Source organism: Eptesicus fuscus, chromosome 20, assembly GCF_027574615.1.
Source record: "Eptesicus fuscus isolate TK198812 chromosome 20, DD_ASM_mEF_20220401, whole genome shotgun sequence".
NCBI lineage: Eukaryota > Metazoa > Chordata > Mammalia > Chiroptera > Vespertilionidae > Eptesicus > Eptesicus fuscus.
The window spans coordinates 31,342,241-31,370,018 of record NC_072492.1 but is presented as its reverse complement, the minus strand read 5'-3'; the positions used below and the strand labels follow the sequence as shown (position 1 = coordinate 31,370,018).

Genomic DNA, 27,778 nt, shown 5'->3' with positions numbered 1-27,778 from the left:
AGGATAACCACTCAATTAAAAACAGAGACTTGGGAAAAAATAAATGAGACAGGGTTCCCATTGACATTTTGTTGTGGAGAGTTTCTATGTATTGTACTTTAACAGCATTATTGGCCTCTGCCCACTAAAAATGCGGTATGGCCTGTCCATATATACCTTGCTGAGCATGCTTTAATTTGATTCAGAATAAAAGACATTTGGTTTCAGTTTTCTGTTTCTCAAGTGTGTTTAAGGAATACATATTTACCAAAACAAATGTTTGTCATTAAACGGAAGGGCATGGAATACCTTTTGGTAGCTGAAAGCTGAGTTCAACCAGAAGTTAGAGCAGCAGCAGTTACTATTGATTGAGTAATTATTGTAATGCTAGGCATTGTGCTTAGCATTATAAATGTATCACTGCTTGTTGGTATCTCTCAATGTTAGGGCAGTGAAAATGCCTATCTTTGTGCCTTCAGTAAGTTTTTACTATAAGCTAGTTGGTCTCTGGGCTGACTAGGTCATTAAAAATTATTTCTTAAAGTTTTGGGTTCTTTTTTTAGAGGTGGGGAGGAGATTTATATACTATTTGGCAAAGAATAACCTGACAAAATAACTTTCAAGTTCATATGAAGGAATGGTCAAAGTTACAAAGAATACTTTGAGAGTATCTTATGTATATCACATAATTCAGGATTCTAACTATTAGTAAATGGTTTGAAAGTGAGAATTTTATGTCATAATACCCTCAGTAAGTAAGCATCCATTCAAGTTGTGTGTGATTGGTGTTAAGAATATGGGTGAAAATACTTTGCTGGCAGTTTTCACTTTGTAATACAGCTTTATTTTCCCTGATCATTGTATGTCTGGATTAAGAGCGTGGAGTATAATTTTGTGTAACCCACTTTGGGAAAAAGAGAACAGAGTGGTTTATGAGATCAATTGGCACCAAATGGGAAAGAGGTTAGTTTCACTGTAGCATTACTTTGGTTTTTATCTATTGCAAGAAAAAGTTAGGATCATGGTTATAACTTCTATCCTCTTTCCCTTCCTATTTTTCTCCCTTCCTTTCAACAAATATTTGAACACCGACCACATGCCAGATATTGTTTATGACACCAGAAATGTGATAATGAACAAGACAAAAATCCCTGCTGCTCTCATAGGAGAGGGCTCTAGTGGGGGGAAAAGACAATAAGATAGATAATTAAAATATTTTATATGTAACTTCTAATCATAAAACCAGGAGGAGGGAGGGAGAGAGAGAGAGAGCGAGAGAGCGAGCATTGGGGGATGAATGAATGTGTGTGTGTGTTGGGGAAGGGTGAAGGATTTCAGTTTTAAGGATAGCCATGGGAAGAAGGAAGGCCTCATTGAAATGACTTTTGAGGAAAAAACCTGAAGAAAGTGAGGATGTCTGCCTTGAGAATACCAAGTAAAAGGCCTGTGGTCAATAGCTTGCCTGGCATGTCAGTGAAAGCAGTGGCTCAGTGGAATGAGCCTTGAGGAGAATAGGAGATATAACTTGGGTTTTAGACATAATGGGAGGAGAGAAAATAGATATAATGAATATTTGTTACAAAAAGGAAAGAGAGAAATGGAGTAAGAATGTTTCCCCTGGCCTCATTTCTTACTTTTTAAATATATTTTTATTGATTTCAGAGAGGAATTGAGAGTGAGAGGGAGATAGAAACATCAGTAATGCCCTAGCTGATTTGGCTCAGAGGATAGAGCGTTGGTCTGTGGACTGAAGGGTTCGATTCCGGTCAAGGGCACATGCCCGGGTTTCAGGCTCGATCCCCAGGAGGAGGCATGCAGGAGGCAGCCAGTCAGTGATTCTTTCTCATCATTGATGTTTCTGTGTCTCTCCCTCTCCCTTCCTCTCTGAAATCAATAAAATTTTTTTAAAAAAAATAAACACCAATGTTGAGAGAGAATCATTGATCAGCTGCACGCGCCCACGCTGAGGGTTGAGCCTGCAACTTGGGCAATGCCATGCCCGGGAATCAAACGGTGACCTCCTGATTCATAGGTCAACATTGAACCACTGAGCCACGCTGGCTGGGCTCTTATTTCTTATTGTTAGTTGGACCCTTGTTCCATCTCCTTTGAAGTTGTTGCAGGGTTTGCCTGGTATTGTGTGACCAGGGGAGCGAAGAGCCAATCCGGATAGCTTTCTGTTGCTAGATTGAAAGTCAGGAAATGCCATGCCTGGGTTACCTTCTATTGAATGGGATTTTTTTTAAATGCCCTGTCACTATGGTGTTCTAGTCCTGAGGTTCCTTATCAGTTCGCCTTTCTCTTTCCATTGTAGTTTTATTTGGTTGACTCTTACAATATTTCTAGGATTTATAGTTGTTTCACTGGTATGAGTTGGGAGAAAGAAGTCTACACCATCTTGCCTGGACCAGAGTTCTTATATTTATTTTTGTGAAGTGACAAATTTATTTTTTATTAGACTTCATTTTCTTAAGATGTATTCTTTGTTTCTAAACCATCAGTAGCTCAGTAATATTTCTGAAAGTATGGTCTTACATACTTCTTGCATAAGCACTATCTAAGAAGCTTATTCATGCAGGTCCCCAGGACTTCAACTCTCTGGTATTTCTTATACACACTGAAGTTGTAACATCACTCCTGGAGGTTGAACATTGATAAAGACATGTTGTTCTTTGATCTTTCAGTAGCTGCCTAAGTGATAGTAGTAACTTAAGTGGCAGGGCCACAATTTGGAGTTCAGTGTTCACTGACTCCAACACCATATTCTTTACAACAAGCTATATTTTATTTTTAAAGTGAGGAAAAGATGTTTCTTTATAGGGATTCTGTTAATATACAGTTAATCTATTCAGTTAAATACAAAGATTTCTTTGTTCTAGAGATAGCCAGAAACATGGAATAAGAGGAGCTGGCATGCTCCCTCCCCCTTCCTCCTCCCTGTCAATATGTACATTGTACTTTTCTACTCTTTCACTCTCCTTTAAGGAGCCCAGGGCTGGGGAGTTGGCGAATGGTGAAGAGAGGAGGATTGTTTTATTATCTAAATTGTAATGTTTGTGAGAAGCTTTAAGTTGTAGGATGTGATCCTTGTCAGTCTCTTGCTTAGGTGAGTGAACTGGATAAAATAATAGCTGTTCTTTAATTTATGACTATTGAGTGACTGGAATTATTTAACTATTTAGGGGTTTCAAAGGAGGAATTAATCTCACAGAATGTCAATATTCTATCCTCAGTGTGATTTATATTTTTTAAAAGGTTCTAAAGTGGAATCCACTCTAAAAAGATGAACTCTTGAGGCAGAAAAGTGGGCAGAAAAATGGTGGTTTAATCTGGAGGAGCCACTCTGGAGTAGCAGTTCTTTGAATAATTGAGAGCCTTTTAGTATTAACTTTGTCATTTTGCTTTATTCTTGCAATATAGCAGAGTCCTACTCAGTAACTAAGCCCATTTTTGTTCTGAATCTTCATGCTCAGATTCCATGTCCAGTCCTATAGCTGGACAAGAACTATAAGCCACTTGAATCTTTTTTTCTCATGCTGTAGTTTTCTCTATGAGAACACTTCATTGTGTTTTCTTAACAGTTTGAAATTTTAAGCAGTACAAACAGCTAAACAAATCTTAGATTTCTCATATTTCCTAGGAATTTACATCTTTAAGATAATATTATTTTTTAAAATATATTTTTGTTGATTTCAGAGAGGAAGGGAAAGGGAGAGAGAAAAACATCAATGATGAGAGAGACTAATTGATTGGCTGCCCCTTGCACGCCCCACACTGGGAATTGAGCCTGCTACCCAGGCATGTGCCCTTGACCAGAATAGAACCTGGACTCTTCAGTCTGCAGGTTGACACTCTATCCACTGAACCAAACCAATATATTATTTAAAAAAAAATATATATATATATATATATATATATATATATTATTGATTTTTTACAGAGAGGAAGAGAGAGGGATAGAGAGTTAAAAACATCGATGAGAGAGAAACATCGATCAGCTGCCTCCTGCACACCCCCTACTGGGGATGTGCCTGCAACAAAGGTACATGCCCTTGACCGGAATCGAACCTGGGACCTTTCAGTCCGCAGGCCGACGCTCTATCTACTGAGCCAAACCAGTTTCGGCAAAAACCAATATATTATTGACAATTGATTTACATTTAAAACACATGGCAGGTGGTGTCCCTAAGAAGACATAATTTAGCTGAAGACCAGTCATTCATGTATGCCATGACTTGGAAATATATAACATGTAAATAACAAAATAGGATTACACTGAGCTTGAAGAAAACGAAGTTATGAATTATGAGGTACAATTCACCAGGAGTGACTTTTCCACAGGGAGGTGGGTTTTAGGGATAAAATTGGTTCTAGATATTTTCAGGTGGGAGGCTTACATAGGGTATGACAAACAGATTGGTCTGAGTATTAGGGGAATTATTATTTTATTGTGCTTGGTAGATTATGTATTATGTATATGTTACCGTGGTTGTGTTTTTGTTTTTGCAATTTTATAACTTTATTCAACAATCAGCAGTTCTCATCCACATTAACTGTTTGCAGATTTTTGAAAGTGGTGACAGGTACATAGGTGATCAATGTATATAGAGCTTGTTTGGTGAATCTTCATCCTCATTATGATTTTCTGGACAACTGTACCCAGATACAGAATGGGACGTTCCTTATTCCTTTGGCCCAGACAGACAGCTTTGTTCAGCCTGGTGTTAATGCCTACATCTGGAGTTCCCATCTCCTTCATGGCAAATTTCTGGATCTCCTTGAGTGTCCGAGTGGGATGCTTCTTGAAACCTGTGCCATGGATGCGCTTGTGAATGTTGATGGTATTCTCTGGTCACCACTTCGTTGATGACAGAACAGCCCTTCTTACCACCACCCTTCTTTGTGGGAGCCATTATGCCCTGTCCAAGTTGGAAAGAAAAAATGTTACCATGTTTAATAAAAAGTTGACAGGTGGTCATTGAGAAGTGTTTGAAATACCTTAAATAATCATTTAAAGGTTGGGTGTGTTTTAATATATAGTCTTAAATATGTAAAAATTGAATGTACAAAAGTACAAATAATTTATGAGCTGATCTATAGAACACTAACAAACTAAAGGTAGTTTAGAAGTGTGTCTGTTTGTAAAGTTCAAAAGTGTAGACTTTGAGACAAGGATTTAATTGGCAAAATCCACAATGTGAGGAATTCTAAAGGACAGATAACTTTGTTTTCTACTACAAATAAATTGCAAGGGAAAAAAAAAGAGGAAATCTGTTACAAATTTGAGATGTATTAACTAAATGCAGCGTGTGGATCTTATTTAATTTCGACAAACCAATTGAGACAATCAGGAAATTTGACCGATATTTGACATTACGGAATTAGTGGTTTTTAAATTATGGAAGTATGTATACATTTTAAGTGAACTTAACTTTTCAGAGATACATATGGAAATATATACAGATGTAATGATCTGATGATAGGGATTGGCTTCAAAATTAATCCATGGGGATGGGGGATAGATGTTATAGATGAGGTTGGATTGGTCAAGAGTTGCTAGTTGTTGAAGTTGCTTGATGGTTATGTGAGAGTTTGTTATACGTTAGTTTGTATTTGAAATTTTTTATTTAGAAAGAGTCCAAGATAAATGACAGAATAATGGGCCAAGATCAGGACAGTTTATATTGTTTCATGAAGTTGGCATGGCCAGTGGTATTCAGTGGTTAGAGTGTTGGCCTGCACACTGGAGGGTCTTGGGTTTGATTCCCAGTCAAGGGCACATACCTGGGTTGCAGGTCGGATCCCTACCCCTGGTTGGGGTGCGTTCAGGTGGCAACGAAGCCATGTGTCTGTCACATTGATGTTTCTCTCTCCACCTGGTCCTCCCTTCCTCCCTTCCCTCCTTCCCTCCCACTGTTTCTTAAAAAAATTCAATGGAGTGCTTGCTTCGGCAGCACATATACTAAAATTGGAATGATACAGAGCGGATTAGCATGGCCCCTGGGCAAGAATGACACGCAAATTCATGAAGCATTTAAAAAAGCATATTAAAAAAAATCAATGGAAACTCATTGGGTGAGGATTAAAAAAAATTAAAATGAAAAAACGTTAACGTGTATTACAGATTTTATACAATCTCGCCCTAACTACCTATATCCAGTGTGAACCTCAGTGCATGCTTTACCTTGTTCACTGTCTGAGTTCCATCTCCATAACCTGTATACATGTCATTTCTTTCTAAAACACCACAATTTCCAGTATTTTCTATGTCTCCACATTCCCTACTCCTCATCCCAGGCAAATTTGCCTATTCAACTCCTAATTTATTCTTTAGAGCTCAGATTAACTGTTTATAGTACAGATTCTTCCATCTAAATCTGATGTCATAGTTATTATCTCTTACCTGATATTTTGTATGATTATTTGTTAACATTTGCCTTCCCCATTAAACTCTAAGCTTAATGAGCCACAGTTCTTGTCTGTTAGTATTGTATCCCCAGCACTTAATAAAACTCTGGTAAAGAATAGGTGCTTAGCCTGGCCGACATGGCTCAGTGGTTGAGCATCGACCTATGAACCAGGAGGTCACGGTTCGATTCTCAGTGGGCATATGCCCGGGGTTGTGGGTTCAGTCCCCAGTGTGGAGCGTGCAGGAGACAGTCAATCAGTGATTCTCTATAGATAGAGATAGTTTCTATCTATCTCTCCTTCTCCCTTCCTCTCTGAAATCAATAAAAATACATTTTTAAAAAAAAGAATAGGCTCTTAAATATTTAATCTTTACTTACCATCCACTAGTCACCAAACTCTCTCACATGGGTATCACATAATTTCCTGGTTGGGTCTCTATTAACATTTTAATTACCTCCCCCTCCCAATGTGTTTTTATCCTAATAAAATCATCCTATTCTGCTTAAAAATCCCATGGTGCTATTCACTTGCTCCCAGCATACAGTCGAACATACTCTATGTTATCTGAGGCCTCAAATGATAAGGCCTTTACTTACCTACTTCTTGGGTATTTTGTGAGACTCTGGCTTTCTCTTAGTCCCTAGATTGCCAAGCACCTTGCTCAGCACTTTCACAGATTGTGTTTCTTCTGCTTGAACTACTAATCGTTTCATTTATTTGCCTGGGAAACCTCTACTTTAAAAAAACAACAACACATTTTGTTGATTTTGAGAGAGGGAGAGGGAGAGGGAGAGGGAGAGGGAGAGGGAGAAGGAGGGAGAAGGAGGGAGGGAGGGAGGGAGGGAGGGAGGGAGGGAGGGAGTGAGAGAGAGAGAGAGAGGGAGAGAGGGAGAGAGAGAGAGAGATAGGTAGGTTAATTGGCTGCCTCCTGCACACTCCCTACCAAGGAATTGAGCCTGCAACTCGGGCATGTGTCCTGACCAACAATCTAACCAGCAACCCCCAGGTGCACAGGATGCCCAACCAATTGAGCCACACTGGCCATAGCTAAACTTCTACTTTCATTCTTATTCCTCTAAATGTCACTGTGTCTTGGTAATCTTCCTTGTTACACTCCAATTAGTTTTCTTTTACCCCATAATACACATTTATTGCATCTTGCAATGTTGGCTTATATCACAATCATTGCTAAGTTTGTAATTATTTAATGTTTGCTTGTTTTGCAAGATTATAAGCTCTATGAAAAAAGGAATGGACTTCATATAGCTCACTGCTGAAATCCCAGGTCTTAACTCAATGACTTTATGAAGACATCTGTAATTGGGAAAAAATATATTTGTTAAATGGAAGGGGGAGGGGAAGAAGAGTTCAGGAGTTCATGGTGGATTGAAAGCTTGTCTGAAATCTGCCAAAATGCACAAAACTTATTTCTGTTTCAGAGATAATCTGGTTTAAGTAGTAACACAAAAAAGTTAAGTGTTCATTCTTCAGAGTATAGGGATGAATTGGCAGTTTAGAATTGGCTCTGGCACATTTGTTTCCTATTACTACAAACCTATAAAAAGCTGATGTAAGCTAGTTAGAGTGACAGATACAAACTGTTTTTTAACCCATTCTCATCCGAGTTTTGTTTTCCAGCTAAAACATATGGGATATTTCCTCCATCTTTAAATTTTGGTGGAGAGGGAGTAATGTCATTGAAGTTGTGGCTGAACACAATGTCTATTCTAATATAACTACTTTGGTTTTACTCTTTTTAAAAAAAAAATTTCTTTATTGATTAAGGTATCACATATTTGTCCTCATCCCCCCATTCCCATCCCACACCCCTCCCCACACATGCCCCCACACCCCTGTTGTCCCTAACCGCTGGTTAGGCTCATATGCTTGCACACAAGTCCTTTGGTTGATCTCTCCCCTTTACCCCCACCCTTCCCTACCCTCCCTCTGAGGCCCGACAGTCTGATCCATGCCTCCTTGTTTCTGGGTCTGTTCTTGTTCATCAGTCTATGTTGTTCATTATTTCCCCTAGATGAGTGAGATCATGTGCTATTAGAAATACACTTATAAGAACCGAAAATGAGACAAGCAATAATGGTTATGGTGACAGGCAAATGAATCAGTCTGTAGTGAGTTTCTTTCTGGGCCAACAGTTCTTTTGAGACCCAATTTCAATGTCCAACAGTTCCTTATGTGTACATGTCAGCACTGACATTACAGTTCTGAATGGTGGACAAATGGTGGTAATGCAGGTCCGACTCTCTCTGGTTTGGTCCTGGGCAACCTGCAGGGATGCACAGCTGCTACCTGCTAGTATGGGAAGGCCACATCAGCGTCTTCCATCTCTGGACTGCTTCTCTTCTGTCTTCATGGCTGGAGTAGTCCTGTAGATTCCTCTCTGTTGCTGGAATCCACATGGTCTCGGAGTTGTTTTCTGAAAATATACAAACATATTCTCGACCAAAAGTTAATAAAGGAATATTTTCTATAAATTTGACTTGGGATCCTATTGCATTTTTTGCCCAAATAATTTTCCTCTGGCTTGTTTTGACAACTTGTGTGTTTTTCATGGGTGTCTTGCTTTTAGCCTTACAATTAATTTTCTAAAGTATTAATTTTCTAGATATAATTTACTTCCAGGATATTTTTCCTTACATGATCTTCTATCCCCTCCTTTTTTGATTTAAATGTTAGGAGGCTTTTGAAAATTTTATAATGTAGTCTTGATGGCTTTTAAATTTTAATTTTTTGCACTATAATATTACTGTTTTAGGTTCATTACATGGTGCACAATTTTATCATGAGATGAAGTACCAATAAAAATTTTAGTTAACACTTTAGGAACACCTTTTTGTCCAGTACAATTAATTTTTCTAGAATATTCGCTTGTTTTAACTAGCCAATTTAAATTTGCCTGAAAACTTGACTACTATTTTACTGTCAAATTTATTACTCTAACAACAATCTTATTTTGTCCTGTAAATATTAGTGGAAGGGATTATTTGCCTTCTTGAGTAGGTCCTGAGCATTCCTGGTGGTAGGCTGGATTTAGATATCGTAAACCCACTTCCCCACACCACGGTTACAAGGCAACTCAAACAATTCTTGTTGGAGTGAGAGGGCAGCTGCTGTTGGCCAAGTCTCTGTCAGTCACTGGTTTTACTATTTAGAGTCGAACTTCCTTTCAGATGACCTATGAAGCCCAACCCTCAAGAAACTCAGGATTCTGTTGCTAACTGAGAACACCTATTTCCTGAATTAGTTGCCTCAGAGTTTTTTTTTCCTTTTTATTTTTCTTTTCCTGTCCCCTTTTATGTCTTTTATGATAGGGAATTGAAATCCTAAGTTATATTTATTTTATTTTTTAAAATATATTTTTATTGATTTCAGATAGGAAGGGAGAGGGAGAAAGAAACATCAATGATAAGAGGGAATCATTGATTGGCTGCCTCCTGTACGACCACTACTGGGGATGGAGCCCACAACCCGAGCATGTGCCCTTGAGCAGAATTGAATCTGGGACCCTTCCGTCTGCAGGCTGACGCTCTATCCACTGAGCCAAACCACATAGGGCTAAACATTGTTCTTTTCTAATACACATACTATACTTTGCAGTTACGATTACATAATTTTATGAATACATCCTGTGAGGCAGATGCTGCTGTCATTTCTAGAAGTCAGTTTACATTGTCAGACTATACACATTTTTTAAAAAGTGAGAACTTGGTTTCAATTTGTCTTCCTGCTCTTTCCCCTATTTGTTTCACATTGCTCTTGAGCTAAGTAGTGAATATTGGTATCTACATTTTTTTATGTGACTTTCAGAAATGCCAAGATTTTCTATTCTTGTCCTATCTAGCAGCTATGTGCTCAGATGTTTGGGGATGATATCAGTTTTACTTACTGTATTCTATTAGTTTTATAAGACATCTAAAGAACCTGGAAATTACAGAATTTAGGTGCCTGACTGGATTGGACTAGAAGTAGGCTTGCAGCCAGCATGGAAACAGATAATTGTACTTAAAAATGAAAGTATCTTTTTAAAAAGTATCCTAAGCCTTGCGCAGTGGCAGTATCGTAGCCATGAGGTTTATCCGATGGCGTGATTATTGCTTTAAAAAAAAAAAGTATCTTGTCCTAGTTGGTTTGACTCAGCAGATAGAGCATTGGCCTGTGGACTGAAAGGTCCCAGATTTGATTCTGGTCAAGGGCACATGCCCAGGTTGTGGGCTCAATCCCCAGCAGGGAGTGTGCAGGAGGCAGCCGATCCATGATTCTCTCTCATCATTGATGTTTCTCTTTTTCATTGATGTTTTCTCTCTCTCCCTCTCTGAAATCAATAAAAATATATTTAAAAAAAGAAATCCATATAAAAAGTATCTTTATAGCTTTTGCTGATTCCATCAAGATTACCAACCTATAAATGCCTTGTTTCTAAAAGAAATAATCGTATGTAATAAACACCTAATATGCCAAGTGTCCGGTTGTCCATTCAACCAATCAAAGCGTAGTATGCTAATGATATTCTAAGGCCACTCAACCGCTTGCTATGCTGTGCACTGAACATCAGGGGGCTAGACAGTTGACTGTTGACCAGTTGCTATAACGTGCACTGACCATCAGGGGGCAGACGCTTAAAATCAGGAGCTGCCCCCTGGTGGTCAGTGCACTCCCACAGGGGGAGCACTGCTCAGCCAGAAGCCAGGTTCATGCCTGGCGAGTGCAGCGGCAGTGGCAGGAGCCTCTCCCGCCTCTGCAGCAGTGCCAAGGATGTCCAACTGCCAGCTTAGGCCTGCTTCCCACAGGCCTAAGCCATCAGTTGGACATCCCCCAAGGGCTCCTGGACTGCAAGAGGGCACAGGTAGGGCCGAGGGACACCTCCCCCATTCCCCGAGTGCAAGAATTTCATGCACCGGGCCTCTAGTTGGATAATACTTTATCACAGTGGTTGACTTGAATGGCTTATATTTGGACCATATAAAAGTTAGTAGGACATAATTACTACCCTTAGTCTTAATTATCTATATATAGAAAAGCCTAAGCGACCAAACAACAGGTCGACTGGTTGCTATGATGCACACTGACCACCAGGGGACAGACGCTAAATGCAGGAAATGTCCTCTGGTGGTCAGTGTGCACCGCTCAGCTGACCAATGAGCGCCAGACGCTGGGCTCAAGGCTTGTTAGCACAGCTGCCGCGGCTCAAGCCTCTCCTGCCCCCACGGCAGCACTACTGAGCAGTGGCGGCAGGCCCAGCGGGACTGGAATGAGCAGGTGCAGGCTCCTCCCTGGCTGCCTGCTGGTTCATGCATTATTATTACATCCCCGAGGGGTCCTGGATTGCAAGAGGGTGCAGGCCAGGCTGAGGGACCCCACCAGTGCACGAGTCCGTACACCAGGCCTCTAGTACGGATATGATTAAGTATTAACTCATTTCTAAACCTATTATGGTTAAATTTGTTGTATTATTGATAACATAACACCCTATCAGTGGGCTATGTTAAAGTTTACTTATAGTCACTTACAATTTTAGGAGTATGTATATTTTAATTGGAAGTGGGCTAAGGACAGTGTAACTGTTGCTTCTCTCTTGAAAAATAATTTTGTGGGATATTATGAAATACTATGATTACAAATTATGTTAGATGCCATGCTACCCCTCTAATATTTAAGTTTTAAAATGTTGCCATTTTTCTTTTTCTTATTTAAAGAGAAGCCAGTCAATGTGCTTGTTTTGGCAGCACGTATATTAAAGAGAAATCAAGCATTACATAAGCGGTAGAGCTAAAATCCAACTTCTCCGTTCCCAGAGGGTAGGGGACCTTACTCATGAATTTGTTGTATATTAGTTCTGTGAATTTTTAAAAAAATATATTTTTATTGATTTCAGAGAGGAAGGGAAAGGGAGAGAGAGATAGAAACATCAATAATGAGAATCCTTGATCAGCTGCCTCCTGCATACCCCCTGCTTAGGATTGAGCCTGCAACCCAGGCATGTGCCCTGACTGGGAATGGAACCATGACCTCCTGGTTCATAGGTCGACACTCAACCACTGAGCTACACTGGTTGGTCTGGGCATGTTTTATACATTTACTATTTATCTATTGTTGACAATCTTTATTGTATGTTTATTCTTTTTTAGTTTTTGTAGTTTTATTATTTCACATTGCTGAGATTTAGTCATGTTGATACATGTAATAATTAAACTGATAAACAGTATTCCATGAATTCCTCTACTGGTATGTATTATACCATGTTTTTGTTTAGTTTGTTTTTAGTTTTTCAATTGAACATTGTTCTGAGATATAGTCATTTGATACAGATAGTTCTAGTTAATATTATTGCTATAGAAACTTTTATAAAATGAATAAATTATAGTTTATCTATTTCCATACTTTAGCAGATTAGATTAACTGATTTTTAGTTGTAACAGGTTCTATTGCAATGAACGTTTGTTCTTACAGATTTTATAGGTTATGTGCTCTGAAATAAAATTTCATGATGGATGGGTATGCACATTTTCCATCTACCCAAGTGCAGTATTTCCAAAATGCTTTTCAAAAGTGGTCGTGCCAGTTTTTATTGTCATTAGTAATTCATGAATTGCTGTTTTTTACATTTCACGACACGTGGTTTTTCCAAGCTGAGTTTAAAACTACTTTTTAATATTTGACCTAATGCTAATATTTTAACCAAAATCTAACAAGACATGGAATATTTTTATGTATGTATTGGCCATTTGGAATTCTCTTTTGTGAATTTTCACTTTGTTCATCTTTTATTAGAATGTCTTTTTTTAACCTACTTACTGTAGTTATATATTTTGAAATTTAATCTTTAGCTATGTGTGTTTTATTTAAAACTTTACCCGCTCTGAAGTTCCAAAGATACTCTTCTTTTAAGTTTGGCTTTTCAGATTGAGAAACTCTAAAATTATGCAAGTATATCATGAAGAAGGGATCTAATTTTACTTTTTCCATGTAAAGAACTGGCCAATTGTTAAATAGTTCAGTATTTCCCACTGGTATGAATGCCATTTTTTGTATATCCAGTTTTAAGTTTTGGGGCTCTGTATTCTGTCACATTGGTCTTTTGTCTTTGTAGACTGCCTTAATTATCTTACTTTACATAATTGTGTAATATGATTTTTTTTCCATCATATTTTGTTTAGAATTTCTCTGCTTTTGGTCCTTTTCCCTGTGTAAGTTTTTGGTTCTGTTTGTCAGCTTCCATTAAAATCCCTGTAGGGGCCCTGGCCAGGTTGGTTAGAGCATCATCCCAATACACCAAGGCTGCAGATTCAATCCCATCAGGACACATACAAGAATCATCATTCTGGGCTGGTGTGGCTTAGTTGATTGGGCATTGTCCCATGCACTTGGGGGGTTGCCAGTTTGATTCCCAGTCAGGGCATATGCCTGGGTTGTGAACTCGATCCCCAGTTGGGGACAAAGCTGATCCATGTTTCCCTTTCACATTGATAGTTCTCTCTTTCTCAAAAAGAAAAAAAAAAAAAATCAATAAATATTTTTTAAAAAAGAATCAGCCCTAGCCAGTTGGGCTCAGTGGATAGAGCGTTGACCTGTGGTCTGAAAGGTTTTGGGTTCGATTCTGGTCAAGGGCAGATACTTCGATTGTGGGCTCGACTCCGTGCTCTGGTCGGGGCGCCTGTGAGAAGCAACCAGTCAATGTCTCCCCTCTCTCAAATGGATGTTTCTCTGTCGCTCCCGCTCCCTCTCCCTCTTCTCCCTACCCCCTACCCTTTCTCCCCTTCTCCCTCTCCCTCCCTTCTTTCCACTCTCTGAAAATCAATGGGAAAAAATATCTTTGTGTGAGGATTAAAAACAACAAAAAGAACCATCCAATGAATGCATAAATAAGTAGAACAACAAATTGATGTTTCTCCTTCCCCCCTTCCTCTCTCTGAAATCAATCAATAAAATTTATTTTTAAAAAACCCTGTAGAGAATTGGAACTTATTAGAATTTATAGATATATGTGAAATGGCTATCTTTTGAAAAAAAATTCACTATTTATGTAGGTCTTTTTTTTAAAAAGTTTTATTATTTTCTCTGTAAAGATCTTTTGTGTATAGTATTACCATTTGTTGGTGTTGTGAATAGTTTTTTTAACCCTTTGCACTCGCTTGTTTTTTCTCGATTCCTTTATTCTACTCGCGATTTAATTTTTTAAATACCCCAGATTTTACAAAGCGCAGCAGTAGAATAAAAAACTAGAGTTTCTTTTCATACAAACTTATTTATTTGGATTTTTATATATTTCAAATTATTGATACATTCAAAGAGTAATTTTAATCTCTATAATTTTTCGTGGTGTGATATTTTTTGAAACATTCGACATACGAGCTGCTACCGATGCTAACCGTATCGAGTCACACTCGACATCCGAGTGCAAAAGGTTAAATGAGTATTTTTTACTTGTCACATGTAAACGCTATTAGTTTTTATATGTTAATCTTTACTTGGCAACATTGCTGAATTCTTGATTATATGTCTTATGTTAAAGTAGAAAATATTTCTATTTCCTGGAGAATTAAAGCTATTTCAGAGAAATTATGTGCCACAGGATCAGGATACTAGAAAGCAGTTTCAATTAGTTATTTGGGGAGTATCTGTATGTGAATAGTTTTATCATTGTATGTTCTGTGATCGATAGGGAGGCAGACAAACAAAATGTTTGATTTTCTTTGCCATAGAGTTGGTCTATCTAAGGGCCTTGAGATGTTAAAAACCTCCCACCTCCAACCTATATAATAAAAGCCTAATATACAAATTGTCCCTTCGACCAGGGGGCCAGGCCGGCCAGCTAACTGCCCATGGCCCCTCGCCCTGGCTGGCAGGGGCAGCAGGCAGCTGGGGGAAGGGAGGCCCTGCCCGGCAGCCATTAGGGACCCTACCCGTGAACGAATTTCATGCACTGGGCCTCTAGTTTAGTATAACTGTTGCTGCTATAAACACACACACACACACACACACACACACACACACACACACTCCCCGAAGACATGAAGACAGGCAGGGAGAACCCCATGTGATCACAGAGGTAGAGACTAGAGTGATGCATCTACAAGCTAAGAATACCAATGATTGCCAACAACACCAGAAGCTAAGAGAAGGCACAGGACATATCCTTAGGAGGAAGCATGGCATTGCCAACACCTTAATTTCAGTCTTCTAGCTTCTATAACAGTGAGAAAATACATTTCTGTTGTTTTAAGTCACCCAGTTTGGGATACCTGTTATGGCAACCCTGGGAAGATAATACAAACTCCATAAAAATAAAAACATTGGCTCAGATAAAGAATCAACTCAAGTAAAAATGAAATGATTGAGTTCTAGCAATGGTGGATGAAAAGATTGGCAAATCATCTTCCCCCAAAACAACTATAAAACTATATAAAATGTTTACTGCAAAACAATTATTTCAGAGCTTTGGAATAGACCAAAGGCATACAACAAATTTGAGGAGCATTTATTTAGTAAAAATTGCTGAACTTTGGGTAAGAATAGTAAGAGTCTAGTTTTGCTTTAACATGATAGCCTGCAGCCATTATCATTCTAAAAGTTTTCATTCCAAAAATATTTAAACACACAAATGACACATGAGGATATTCTCATTGCAAATAGCAAAATGAATCATATGAAACTCCACATTGATTCCCTATCCTCCAATCTCATCTCTCTCTTTTGACATTACTGTATCTATACAGAAGCAAATAATTTGGTTTTGTGATTGTTTTGATATTTAAGTAGTCATATTAAACATACTTTAAAAATGTTGCTGCTACTCTTGGATTTCACTCATTTTATTTCCTTTTAGGAGGCGCAGGTCTGAATGGAGATGGGCTGCAGACCGCGCGGCTATTGTCAGCCGCTGGAACTGGCTTCAGGCTCATGTTTCAGACTTGGAATATCGAATTCGGCAGCAAACAGATATTTACAAACAGATACGTGCTAATAAGGTAAGGGATAAGTGTCTGGTCTTTTTCAGCCCAGCTAAAAACTACCATTATACCTTTTCTCCTATCCCTCGATGACTTAACTATGTCCAAGAGAATGGTTTAATATGATCTGATACAGTGGTTTAATTTGTTTAAGAGCCTGATATTGCTTAGTGGAGTGAAGATAATAGATACATTCTGTTTTTCCCGGTAACTAAGCTTCCCTTGCTTTCTTGAAGCAAAATAGGGTCTTCCCTGAAAAGTTGTTCAGACAGAATTAGACATTGGTGGTTAAGATTTTGATTTTCCTGTGTACTTCTATCTGCAGAGAGCTGATTATTAGTGCACACTTTTATCTTTGACAGTGACACTGTGTGCAATTTTTCTTCTTAAAATTAAACTTAGAAGAATTCTCTGCTCAGTTTGGCTTTGATTGAGGGATAAGTGTACATGGAAAATAAATCCATTCAACAAATAGTTGAGTGCCTACTGTATACCAAGCACTGTTCTCCTTAGTGAGGTCATAGTGGTAAATAAAAATCCTACTTTCGTGAAAATTAAATTCTTGCAGGGTATTTTTTTGTATTCGTTTGTTGCACTTGAGCTTCATGACTGCACACATGGGTTTAGATCAGCGGTCACCAACCGGTGGTCCATGAGGTCCGAAAAGGTTGGCGACCGCTGGTCTAGATGAAGAACCTACTGCTCCTAAAAATAAGTGTCACGACATGTTTTTGTCCTGTCTTAGTGCTGGTCAAAGCCCTCAGAAAATTGCTGTGCTGTGAACTCTGTGCATTAAATTAATGTAGGCCAAAAGTTAAAGGATGACCAATTGACAAGATGAACAAAATGATGAGAGTTTGAAGTAAAAGTTTTATAGCCCCTCAACCCCTTTAATTTTTTATTTTAAAATTTCCACTTCTTCCAGCTTCTTTCCAAATGGACTATATATAATTCTCCAAAAGTTCAGTAAGACATGTTATAATTGAGGGCAAAGTTCAGAGGACTTACCTTTTTTAAAAAAAAATTATTTGTTCCTTTAGAATAAGGAACAAATAAAATCCTGACTAGTTTAAAAATTAGAGCAAATGAAGAGTTAAAACTAAAAATATTCCTCAAGGGTGGCAAATATTTTGCTTTCTTTTGCTCTTCTTCACAAGGGAGATTCGGTGAGATTGTAGAACGTGAGCTGGAATGGTGGTAGAAATGACTGGGTGTGCCTATCCTGAGTGAAAAAAACAGTTTTGCATGGTCAGGAACTTTAGTGTCTGTTTCTAGGTTATTATAGCCAGTAGTTAAGTGGGAACTTCCATATTTGAGAACAAGAGTCTCTTAGTAACAACTGAGATTAGTACAATGGTAATCATATTTGTTGCCTTTTTTATATATACGTTCATAAATATGTGTGTGTTTATATGTGTGCATATGTTTTGCTAATTGTTCCCCATTATAAAATTACTGTATTTCATATACTTGAAGATGCTACTAATTGTAAGATGCACTATTATTTTATGTGCCATTAAAAAATGATTTCAATTAAACCAAGACATGTCATCAATTGTTAAGATACATTCTGATTTAAAAGATGTTAGGATGTGGAAAAGTATGCCTTAGAATTGATAAACTGTGTTATCCATTCTTAGGAAACTTGCAAAATACAGGAAAGTATAAAAGAGGAAAGGGGAGGGGCACCTTTCTCTTTTTAAAATTTTTAAAGTAAGAATTTATTTCTATTTAAAAAGGCTCCGGATATAAAAAGGCCCAAAGGCTTCCAGGTTTAATATAAAATCCTACTGAGCTGGTATCTGTTGGTTTTTCCATTACTAAGGTATCAGTTTGATTCTTGTTAATGAAACACCCCCATGATTCTTCTTAGTGTCATGGTGATTTCCTCTGACTCCCAGTATTTTTCATAAATGGACATCAGCTCACAAATGACAAAAAATGTATTGCGTTATTCTTCAAAACCAAGTCCAATGATTAGCAATTTGAGTAGCTGAGATCATGATGTGTGTCATGTGCAAAGACTGGTATTAAATGCAGCTCTTTCAGAACAGAAACCAGTGAACACCCTTCAAGACGAAACACCCCTTTCTCTCAGTTTTGCTGTAACCTAAAACTACTCTTAAAAAAAGACATCCCAAAAACAAAACCCAAACTCAACATTTGGGCATGTTTTAGTTCACTATTAGTTCTCTATGCACATAAATAATTTCTTTAAATATAATCATTTACATTTTTCTGTCATTTTTTGGATAATATTTTTACTGACTATATTTTATTACCCTTCTTGGTTGATTATTTCAGTTATGTACTTTATTAAAATTATACAGGCATACTTCAGAGATACCACAGGCTCGTTCTAAACTACCTCAGTAAAGTGGAGGGTCTTCTTGCTTTCACTTTGTAAAAACTTCAATATTTGTGAACTGCAATAAAACGAGGTATGCTTGTATTATAAAGCACGCACAATAAACATTCTCACCTATGTCGCAGTATGAATATTTTTATGTTCTTGATGCATGCTTGAGAGAAGTTTTTTGACTCAGTTTACAGTCTCATTAGCTATGTGAGAAGATAGTCTTACTTCATTTTTGGTTCCTGCTTCATTCTTTAGCTCATAACTCAGTTGTAATGACAGAGCAGTTTTGGGAAACTTGCAAAAGTCTTAAATATTTCTAAGTATCTGGAAAGTAGTTTTTTGGGAATTTTGTGTATATATTTATTATCCAAGAGTTTTGTCATGCAGGGCATAATATATTAAAGAAGCACCAGACTTAAGCTTGGTAATCTTTGGTTCTATTTCTGGCTTTGCTACTGTATCTATATATATAAAAGGCTGAGTGACTGACCGTCTTTCTGTCCGACTGACCGACCGACCAGCTGGTACATATGACGCGCACTGGCAATTTAAAAAGAAACGTTGACTCACACATGCATGATACATATAAAGCTCTTGGAATGAATATTATTGAAGTCCCCGTGAAATGATTTGTAATGGATCTATTATTGAAGCTACCTTTGGAAATAGTATCTTCTATATATATAAAAGCCTAAGCAACCATCACGACCGGTTGACCGGTTGCTATGACGTGCACTGACCACCAGGGGGCAGATGTTCAACGCAGGAGCTGACCCCTGGTGGTCAGTGTGCTGCCACAGCCAACCTCCCGTGGCCTGCCAACCTCCCCGTGGCCAGCCAACCTCCCGTAGTTCCTGCCCCCAGCTGGTCCCTCCCCCAGCCGGCCAGCCAACCTCCCACAGTCCCTCCCCCTGGCCAGCCAACCACCCATGGTCCCCCACCCGGCCCCTGGGCCGGCAGGCCCCAATTGGCCCGGCCCCTATCAGGACTGGGTGAGACAGCCTCAATTGGCCCTGATCACCGGCCAGTCCTAGGGCCCCCACCCATGCACAAATTCATGCACCGGACCTCTGGTATCTATAGATAATATTAAAAATATATCTAAATGTGCAATTTTTTGTCCTATAAATGAGCACGTTCATAAATTAAATGAAGAAATTTTGGATATACTCGATGGAGATTTTCACACCTATTTGAGTGATGATTCCATTGATTCAATGGATGATGCTGAAAAGGAAAATTTTCCCATCCAATTTCTTAATAGTATTACTCCTTCAGGAATGCCGTGTCATAAATTAAAATTGAAAGTAGGTGCAATCATCATGCTATTGAGAAATCTTAATAGTAAATGGGATCTTTGTAATGGTACTAGATTTATTATCAAAAGATTGTGACCTAACATAATCGAGGCTGAAGTACTAACAGGATCTGTGGAAGGAGATCCTGGGCCACTAGTAGCTATATAACCTTGGAAAGAAAAGTTACTGAACATTTCTGAGCCTCATTTGACATTCCAGATTTTTTTTTTTAATATATTTTGTTGACTTTTTACAGAGAAGAAGAGAGAGGGATAGAGAGTTAGAAACATCGATGAGAGAGAAACATCGATCAGCTGCCTCCTGCACACCCCCTACTGGGGATGTGCCCTCAACCAAGGTACATGCCCTTGACCGGAATCGAACCTGGGACCCTTGAGTCTGCAGGCCGACGCTCTATCCACTGAGCCAAACCGGTTTCAGCGACATTCCAGATTTTAATACATTTTCTTTGTCTGCATTTTCAGTGTCTGTTACAAAATTCTGATAGGAAGAGTAAATGTAGAGTGGTAATCCCAATAAGTAATATATCAAGGAAATTCACAGCTTTATTAAATAATTATATTTATACAATGTCTACTTTTGCAAATACATTAGTTTCCTGGGACTACCATAGCGAAGTTTCACAAGTTGGGTGGTAAATGTAAAAAAACATTTTTTTTTCTCATTAGTTTTGGAGGCTAGAATTCTAAAATGAAAGTGTAGGCAGGACAAGGCTACTTCTGAAAATTCTGGGGAATAATCCTTCCTAAGCTTCTGTGGTACTGGTAATTCTTGGTGTGCCTTGATTTACAGCTGCATCGCTTCAATTTCTGTTTCCATCTTCACATAACCTCCAGTATCCTGGAGGTTATTGCCAAATTTCCCTCTTAAAAGGACAACCATTTATGTTGGGATTTAGAGCCCCATTATTAAATAGCTCTTAACTTGATTACATCTGCAAAGACCCTGTTTCCAAATAAGGTCACATTCATAAGTTCTGGGTAACATAAGTTTAGGGGAGATATACTATTCCACCCAGTATAACAAATAAGCAATGGAATTTCCCCCAAAGATATATTATTGTGCATTTTGTCTTCATGTATCACTATAATAGAAGTATTAACATTTACTATGCATTAAAGATAAACAAATGGAGAGGCAAAGAGGTTAAGTAGTTTGTTCATGGTCATACAGCCAAGTGAGTACATAGCTAAGATTTGAGTATCTGACTCTTGTTGTTCAAGTTAGCAGTTGCTTTAAGTGGTTGACTTTTTGAGTTATAGAAATAGGAAGTTTTTAACCACCTTTATTTTAGTAAAATGGATTGGTGTTCTCAATTCCCATCCTGCTCCAAGATTTTCCAGAGTTTTTTCATGAGATGAACTTAGGTTTGACTGTAAATAATTTGTCTTTGGATAGGGAATTGGAAGGTAAAGCTTTCGTTTTCTTTTTCTTTTTTAGGATTGCTCTCTTGGATATTAAGGTTAGTTTTCTTGAAGGAATGTATTTTGAAGACTGTATTTGAAGAAAGTATTTGAAAACTGCTAGGTGATTACCAACTTTTGTTTTGGCAAAAGTTTGGTATTACCTTCCAGGCTAGATGTGTGTGCTATTACACAGGTACACACGCTGTTGTTTAATGCACAGAATAAATCTAACAACTCAAAAGACTTGAAAGAAGCAGAGCTAAATTTGAACTCAGGGCTATTTATCTGACTCCAAAGCATTTTTTGTCTAACACACTGTGCTGTTGTATCCTTTTCATCATTTCTCTCAAGCATATTTATTGAAATTTTACAGCTGGTAAATGAAACGGGGAAAGCACAAAGGACCAAGCGGGTTCTGTTACTTGAGACTTCTTTCTCTTAACACATAGTCTTCCTTCGTGTCTAGTACAAAACATCATATCCCTTTTTAATCCGTATTTTTTATCTCTTCTTCTGATTGATCTGTGAAATAACACAATTGCTAACTACTGATATAAATATTAGGAATGAGAGGTGAAAGAATATTGGAGCTTCTAGGTAGAAAAGGAGCAGAATGGGAATAGCAAAATCCTAGAACACCTTTGTCTTCAAAATTAATGTAGAGTTCCCATCTTTTTTTTTTTTTATGTATATATATTTTTTATTGATTTCAGAGAGGAAGGGAGAGGGAGAGAGGCATAGAAACATCAATGATGAGTGAGAATCATGGATCAGCTGCTTCCTGCACACCCCTTGCTGGCGATCAAGCCTACAACCTAAGCATGTGCCCTGGACCAGAATCGAACCTGGGACCCTTCAGTCTGCAAGCTGATGCTCTCTATTCACTGAACCAAACCAGCCAGGGCTAGAGTTCCCATCTAGATAGAGTCGTAAGATGAGTAGGGAAGATTGACCTACTCACGATGAATAGGGGAATGAATATGTGAAATTACATCTTTATTCTATATTACAAATTAAGGGATGATTGTGTATCTTGTATTTTGACTCCATACATTATCTGAAATTGGTAAAGGGGGAGCAATAAACCCAGGTGTACAACTTAGTTTTTTCTTTTGTTTCCTTTTTGCTTGGTTTGGCCCTGTTTTTGTAATCAAGTTTAATGTAATCCCTTCTACCGTTTTCAGTTTTGTTTTGTGTGTTTTTTAAACTTACGTAGGACAGCTCTGTGTTTTCACAGAGGAATGATTTATTAAGGATATATTTTGACTACATGCAACTGTGACCCATCCAGTTCCTTTGGTCTTTTTTTTTTTTTTTTTAATATATTTTATTGATTTTTTACAGAGAGGAAGAGAGAAGGATAGAGAGTTAGAAACATCGATGAGAAAGAAACATCGATCAGCTGCCTCTTGCACACCCCCTACTGGGGATGTGCCCGCAACCAAGGTACATGCCCTTGACCGGAATCAAACCTGGGACCCTTGAGTCCACAGGCTGACGCTCTATCCACTGAGCCAAACCGGTTTCGGCTCCTTTGGTCTTTATGTAGGCTTTCTGTAGGCCTGGGTAGCCCAAGCATGATCTTGGTTATGATTAAGGGAGTATTGGTGAAGGATGGGTTAGATTCTCCCAGCCTTTTACCTTGGCCTGTGCTAGTTGCTATTTATTTTAGAGGACAATAGCCTGGAGATTATTGCCACTTGGGCCTGATGCCATAGTCATGCAGAATTGACCCAGTGTAAACCCAGCTTGGGGTTGCCAATACAGGTGTGGAGCAGAACTTTATGAAGTTTTCTTTGCTAATAATAACCTTTGCTTTCATTGCTATTTACTATATTAAACACTAGAGGCCCGGTGCATGAAATTCATGCACAGATAGTGTCCCTAGGTCTGGCCGGCGATCAGGGCCTGCCGGCTGCCGGTCGAGCCTTCCTTCGTTTCGTGCTGCCCCCTGGTGCGCACGTCATAGTGAGCGAGTGAACTCCTGGTCGGTCGAACTCCCAAGGGGACACTTTGCATATTAGCCTTTTATATATAGAGATATTTTAAGGAATTTTCAGTCATCATATCGATCTCTACTTAGGCTCTGTCTCTTTTCTGCTCTCATGTTATATTCTCTAAACTTCTTCTGTAGTACTGTCATTATAATTCTTTGCCCTAGTTCTGCCTGGATTGGCCTGTTGGCACTTGACCTTTGACCTGCATCATCTCTGCTCTATAAAATGATGTAGAATAAGTGGTCCCTACCAAATCTTCTAAAGCTTTCTTAGGAGGGTATCTTTGCAGTCTGTCAGAGAGGTATTTTTTAGAAATTACTTAGTAGTTTAAGGGAAAATTTTTACCTTTGGAAACATTGCCCGTTATATCCTGACTTACCTTACCTAAAAAAATTGATGGAGTAGCTTTATATTTAATAGTAGAATTTATTTAGGCTCCTGGCTATACTTAATGTTTTCTTGTTTGAGAAAATAATTTTTAACATAAAAATTCAAATTTTTTTATGTATTTGCTTTCTTGGTGTATGTTTCTGCTAGGAAATGTTGGGGGGTTCAAATATATTTGGGTGTTTTGGTTTTTTTTCTTCTTCAATGAACTTACCATTAGTTAACATTTAAACAGCAAATTGATGCAAAAAGAAATGAAATAATTTGGCCGAAAGTTTTATCTGGAAATGAGATTTAAATACACAGAATGGAAGATACAATTTTGGTGCTTTAGGAAGTTTGACCATGTGGATAAAGCAAATAGGGGCTCAGTTAACCAGGGACATTTTCTTGGAAGGAGATGGGACATGGACTTGACAAGCTCTTTGAAAGGACAAATGACGTTTTAGATAAATATAAGAAAGGGGCAGAATCAATATGAATAAAGACGTAAGAACAGGTATATTGTAACCTAATTGCATTTGATTACATACTACTTTATAATAGCCTCCACCTCTCAACAAGTTCATATACATTCAAACATTTTTAAAGGGGATGAGACCGATATGACTGTAACAATATTTGGAGAAAGTAATTAGAAATAGGTAAATAAGGTGGGGAGAGATTATGTGGGACTTGGAATGACAAGACGAGTTGGGGCTAATTTTATGCAGGATGGGGAGATGGTTTAGGCCAGTGGTCGGCAAACTCATTAGTCAACAGAGCCAAATATCAGCAGTACAACGATTGAAATTTCTTTTGAGAGCCAAATTTTTTAAACTTAAACTTCTTCTAACGCTACTTCTTCAAAATAGACTCGCCCAGGCCGTGGTATTTTGTGGAAGAGCCACACTCAAAGGGGCCAAAGAGCCGCATGTGGCTTGCGAGCCGCAGTTTGCCGACCACGGGTTTAGGCTCTTAAGCAGGGAAGATGCTGAATGCAATATTTTGAGACGGGAATTGTGTGCAGGATAGCTGCTTTTTACAAATAGTTTTTACTTTGAAATGATAAAGTTTTTTTTTGTTTTTTTTATAAATGTATTTTATTGGTTTTTTACAGAGAGGAAGGGAGAGAGATAGAGAGCTAGAAACATCGATGAGAGAGAAACATCGATCAGCTGCCTCCTGCACACCCCCCACTTGGGATGTTCCCGCAACCAAGGTACATGCCCTTGACCGGAATCGAATCCGGAACCCTTCAGTCCGCAGGCCGACGCTCTATCCACTGAGCCAAACCGGCTTTGGCTGAAATGATAAAGTTTATGAAGTGTATTTTATGCTTGTGATTAAGACAAGAAAGTATTTGGCAGCAGCAGTTTTTTTAGCCAGAGAAACCTGATTTTGAAGGCCAGGCCAAATGTTTCTTGCTTGTTAATGACATTTCCCTCTTTTCTGAGGAGTCTGCTAGGTATGGTCTTAAATCCAGATTAGGTAAATTCTGTTTCTTGTTTTCAGGGAAAAACAGACGTTAAATGGAGGTAAAATTTTTCATTGTCCTTCTTAATGCCCCTCCACCCTTTCATCTCCCTCCATGGGGATTTTTAAGATGTTATCTGGAGAATTCTGATGCTGCATCAAGACTGATCAAGTTTTTTGTTTGTTTGTTTTGTTTTGTTTTGTTTTTTAGTTTAGAGTTTATGTTAGGACTTTTACCAGGGAAGCTATTTAAAAATTCAGCCCCTTACCCTAGAGATTCTGAATAGACTTGATGTCGGACCTGGGTAGGTATCATTTGATAAGTTTCCCAGGTAATTTAATACAAAATTTTTGTTAAGTTCTTCTTATCAGTTAGATTTTTTTTTGTTTTCTAGACCAGAGAAAGAACCAAAACCACAAAGCCCTGATCACTTTCATCAGTCTTTCTTTTACACATTATAACCTGATTTTGGTCACCTTTACTTGAATTCATGGGAGGTGGATTCATGTGTTTGGTTTTTTGTTTTTGTTTGTTTATTTTTCATAGTAAGCTAACTTATGCTTTAACCAAGCTGGACCCATGCTGATTATGGAGAGGATTTTGGAGTCATGTGAATTGGGTCTTTTCACATTTTTTCAATTTCCTGGGATGAATGTATTTTCTGAATTTGAATTGTCAAGCAGGAAACTAATCTGGAGTAATATTTATGCTTATGCAAAACAAGTGCCTTTGGAATACCTTTTTTTTTTCTTTTTTAACCTTTTGCACTCGGATGTCGAGTGTGACTCAGCACGGTTAGCATTAGAATAAAGGAATCGAGAAAAAAGCAAGTGAGTGCAAAGGGTTAAATAATTCTTGGTTTCTATTATAGGAACTGTTCCACCTTTTTCTCATTTAGTAGTTTTGGTTGCTCATGATGTATTTTAGCTCATCCTATATAATAAAAGCTGAATTTGCTAAGTGTCCAGTCGTCTGGTTGTCCGTTCAACCAATCAAAGTGTAATATGCTAATGATGTGCTAAGGGCACTCAACTGCTCACTAAGACGTGCACTGACCACCAGGGGACAGACGCTCCGATTGGTAGGTTAGCTTGCTGCTGGGGTCCGGACTGAGCAAGACAGGCCGGACATGCCCTGGAGCCTTCCCATGGTCCCTCCCTGGCCCCGATTGTGCACTGGTGGAGTCCCTCAGCCTGGCTTGCGCCCTCTTGCAATCCAGGACCCCTCGATGGATGTCGGAGAGCTGGTTTCAGCTTGATTCTGCAGGCCAGGCCTAGGGACCCCACTTGGTGCACAAACTCATGCACTGGACCTCTAGTCATTTATAACTGTAGCACTTCTAGTTTGGTAATATTTAAGCCACATTTGTGATCAAGTAAACTAAAAAGGCTGCATTGCTGCTGTTGATATAATATAGTTTGGTTGGTAATATCATGTAAAATACCATATATTGTGATAAAGATTCTAGATCTAAAAGATGCTAAATGGTAATAAGCCATGTAGGCCAAAACATTCAAATGGAAGAAAGTAGAAGCTTGGGTCTGAGTCTTAGACCTTACAGCTATTGCTAGGCTTTTTGTGGAAACAACTCTTGGGAAAGCATAGCATGAGGGAAAAGGCCTCTGGTAAACCAGTCACCTTCCCCTAACCCTTTTGATACTAACTTTTAAATTAAATTTGTAACTTTTAATACCACTCACTTGTGCTGTTTTTTTCTCTATGTCTTGTAGGGGTTGGTAGTTCTTGGAGAGGCGCCTCCTCCAGAGAATGCAATAGCAGACTTAGTTCTTAGTTCTGAGGTGAAGACAGATCATGGGAATGATAAATTGGTAAGTATAAATACAGAAAGGGGGAAATGAATGCGAATTTGGGGTGTAGCATGAACACACAATTTTTTTTTTTTTTATATATATTTTATTGATTTTTGACAGAGAGGAAGGGAGAGGGAGAGAGAGCTAGAAACATCGATGAGAGAGAAACATCGACCAGCTGCCTCCTGCACACCCCCCACCGGGGATGTGCCCGCAACCAATGTACATGCCCTTGACCGGAATCGAACCCGGGACCCCTCAGTCCGCAGACCGACGCTCTATCCACCGAGCCAAACCGGTTTCGGCATGAACACACAATTTATTCTATTAGAAGGATCCTTGCATTGACTGGAAGGATAGTGTATCCCCTTTTATCCTTTCAGCATTTAAAGATCTGAATTCCTGAATATGGCAGTACATAGCTCCTCCTGCTGTTGTGTAGCTGACCTTAAGAGTTCAAAATTAGCTCCTAACCTAACTCAAGACAACACAGCCAGAGCATTGTGGCATTAGGGAGCGTTACTGGGAATCAGGAAAACATGGCTCTGGCACCTTTGACAAGAAAGGCAACCTTTCTGGGCCACTATAAAATCAAAGGTTGGAATAGAGGTTTCATTCACATGCTGCATGCTCACTATGGGTTACCCCTTTTAATTCAGTAACAAGGTTAACGCTGTCATTTTCTGTA

The 27,778-nt window shown here is 38.6% G+C and overlaps 1 protein-coding gene, 1 non-coding gene and 1 pseudogene across 3 annotated transcripts in view; 2 read left to right on the top strand and 1 right to left on the bottom strand.

The window, feature by feature from the left end:
• The window catches only part of KANSL1 (KAT8 regulatory NSL complex subunit 1), a 151,495-nt gene that overhangs the window by 72,899 nt on the left and 50,818 nt on the right, over window positions 1–27,778 (top strand). For both annotated transcript variants that reach the window (XM_028157468.2, XM_028157465.2), the window contains exons 3-4: window positions 16,232–16,373; window positions 27,010–27,108. In XM_028157468.2, the coding sequence (XP_028013269.2) occupies window positions 16,232–16,373; window positions 27,010–27,108 (241 nt within the window). The remainder of the gene's footprint in view (window positions 1–16,231; window positions 16,374–27,009; window positions 27,109–27,778) is intronic.
• On the bottom strand, window positions 4,510–4,892 carry LOC129147382 (60S ribosomal protein L31-like; annotated as a pseudogene).
• LOC114234429 (U6 spliceosomal RNA) lies at window positions 5,918–6,024 on the top strand. The gene has a single exon (XR_003620631.1). It is a non-coding gene; the product is annotated as a U6 spliceosomal RNA (small nuclear RNA).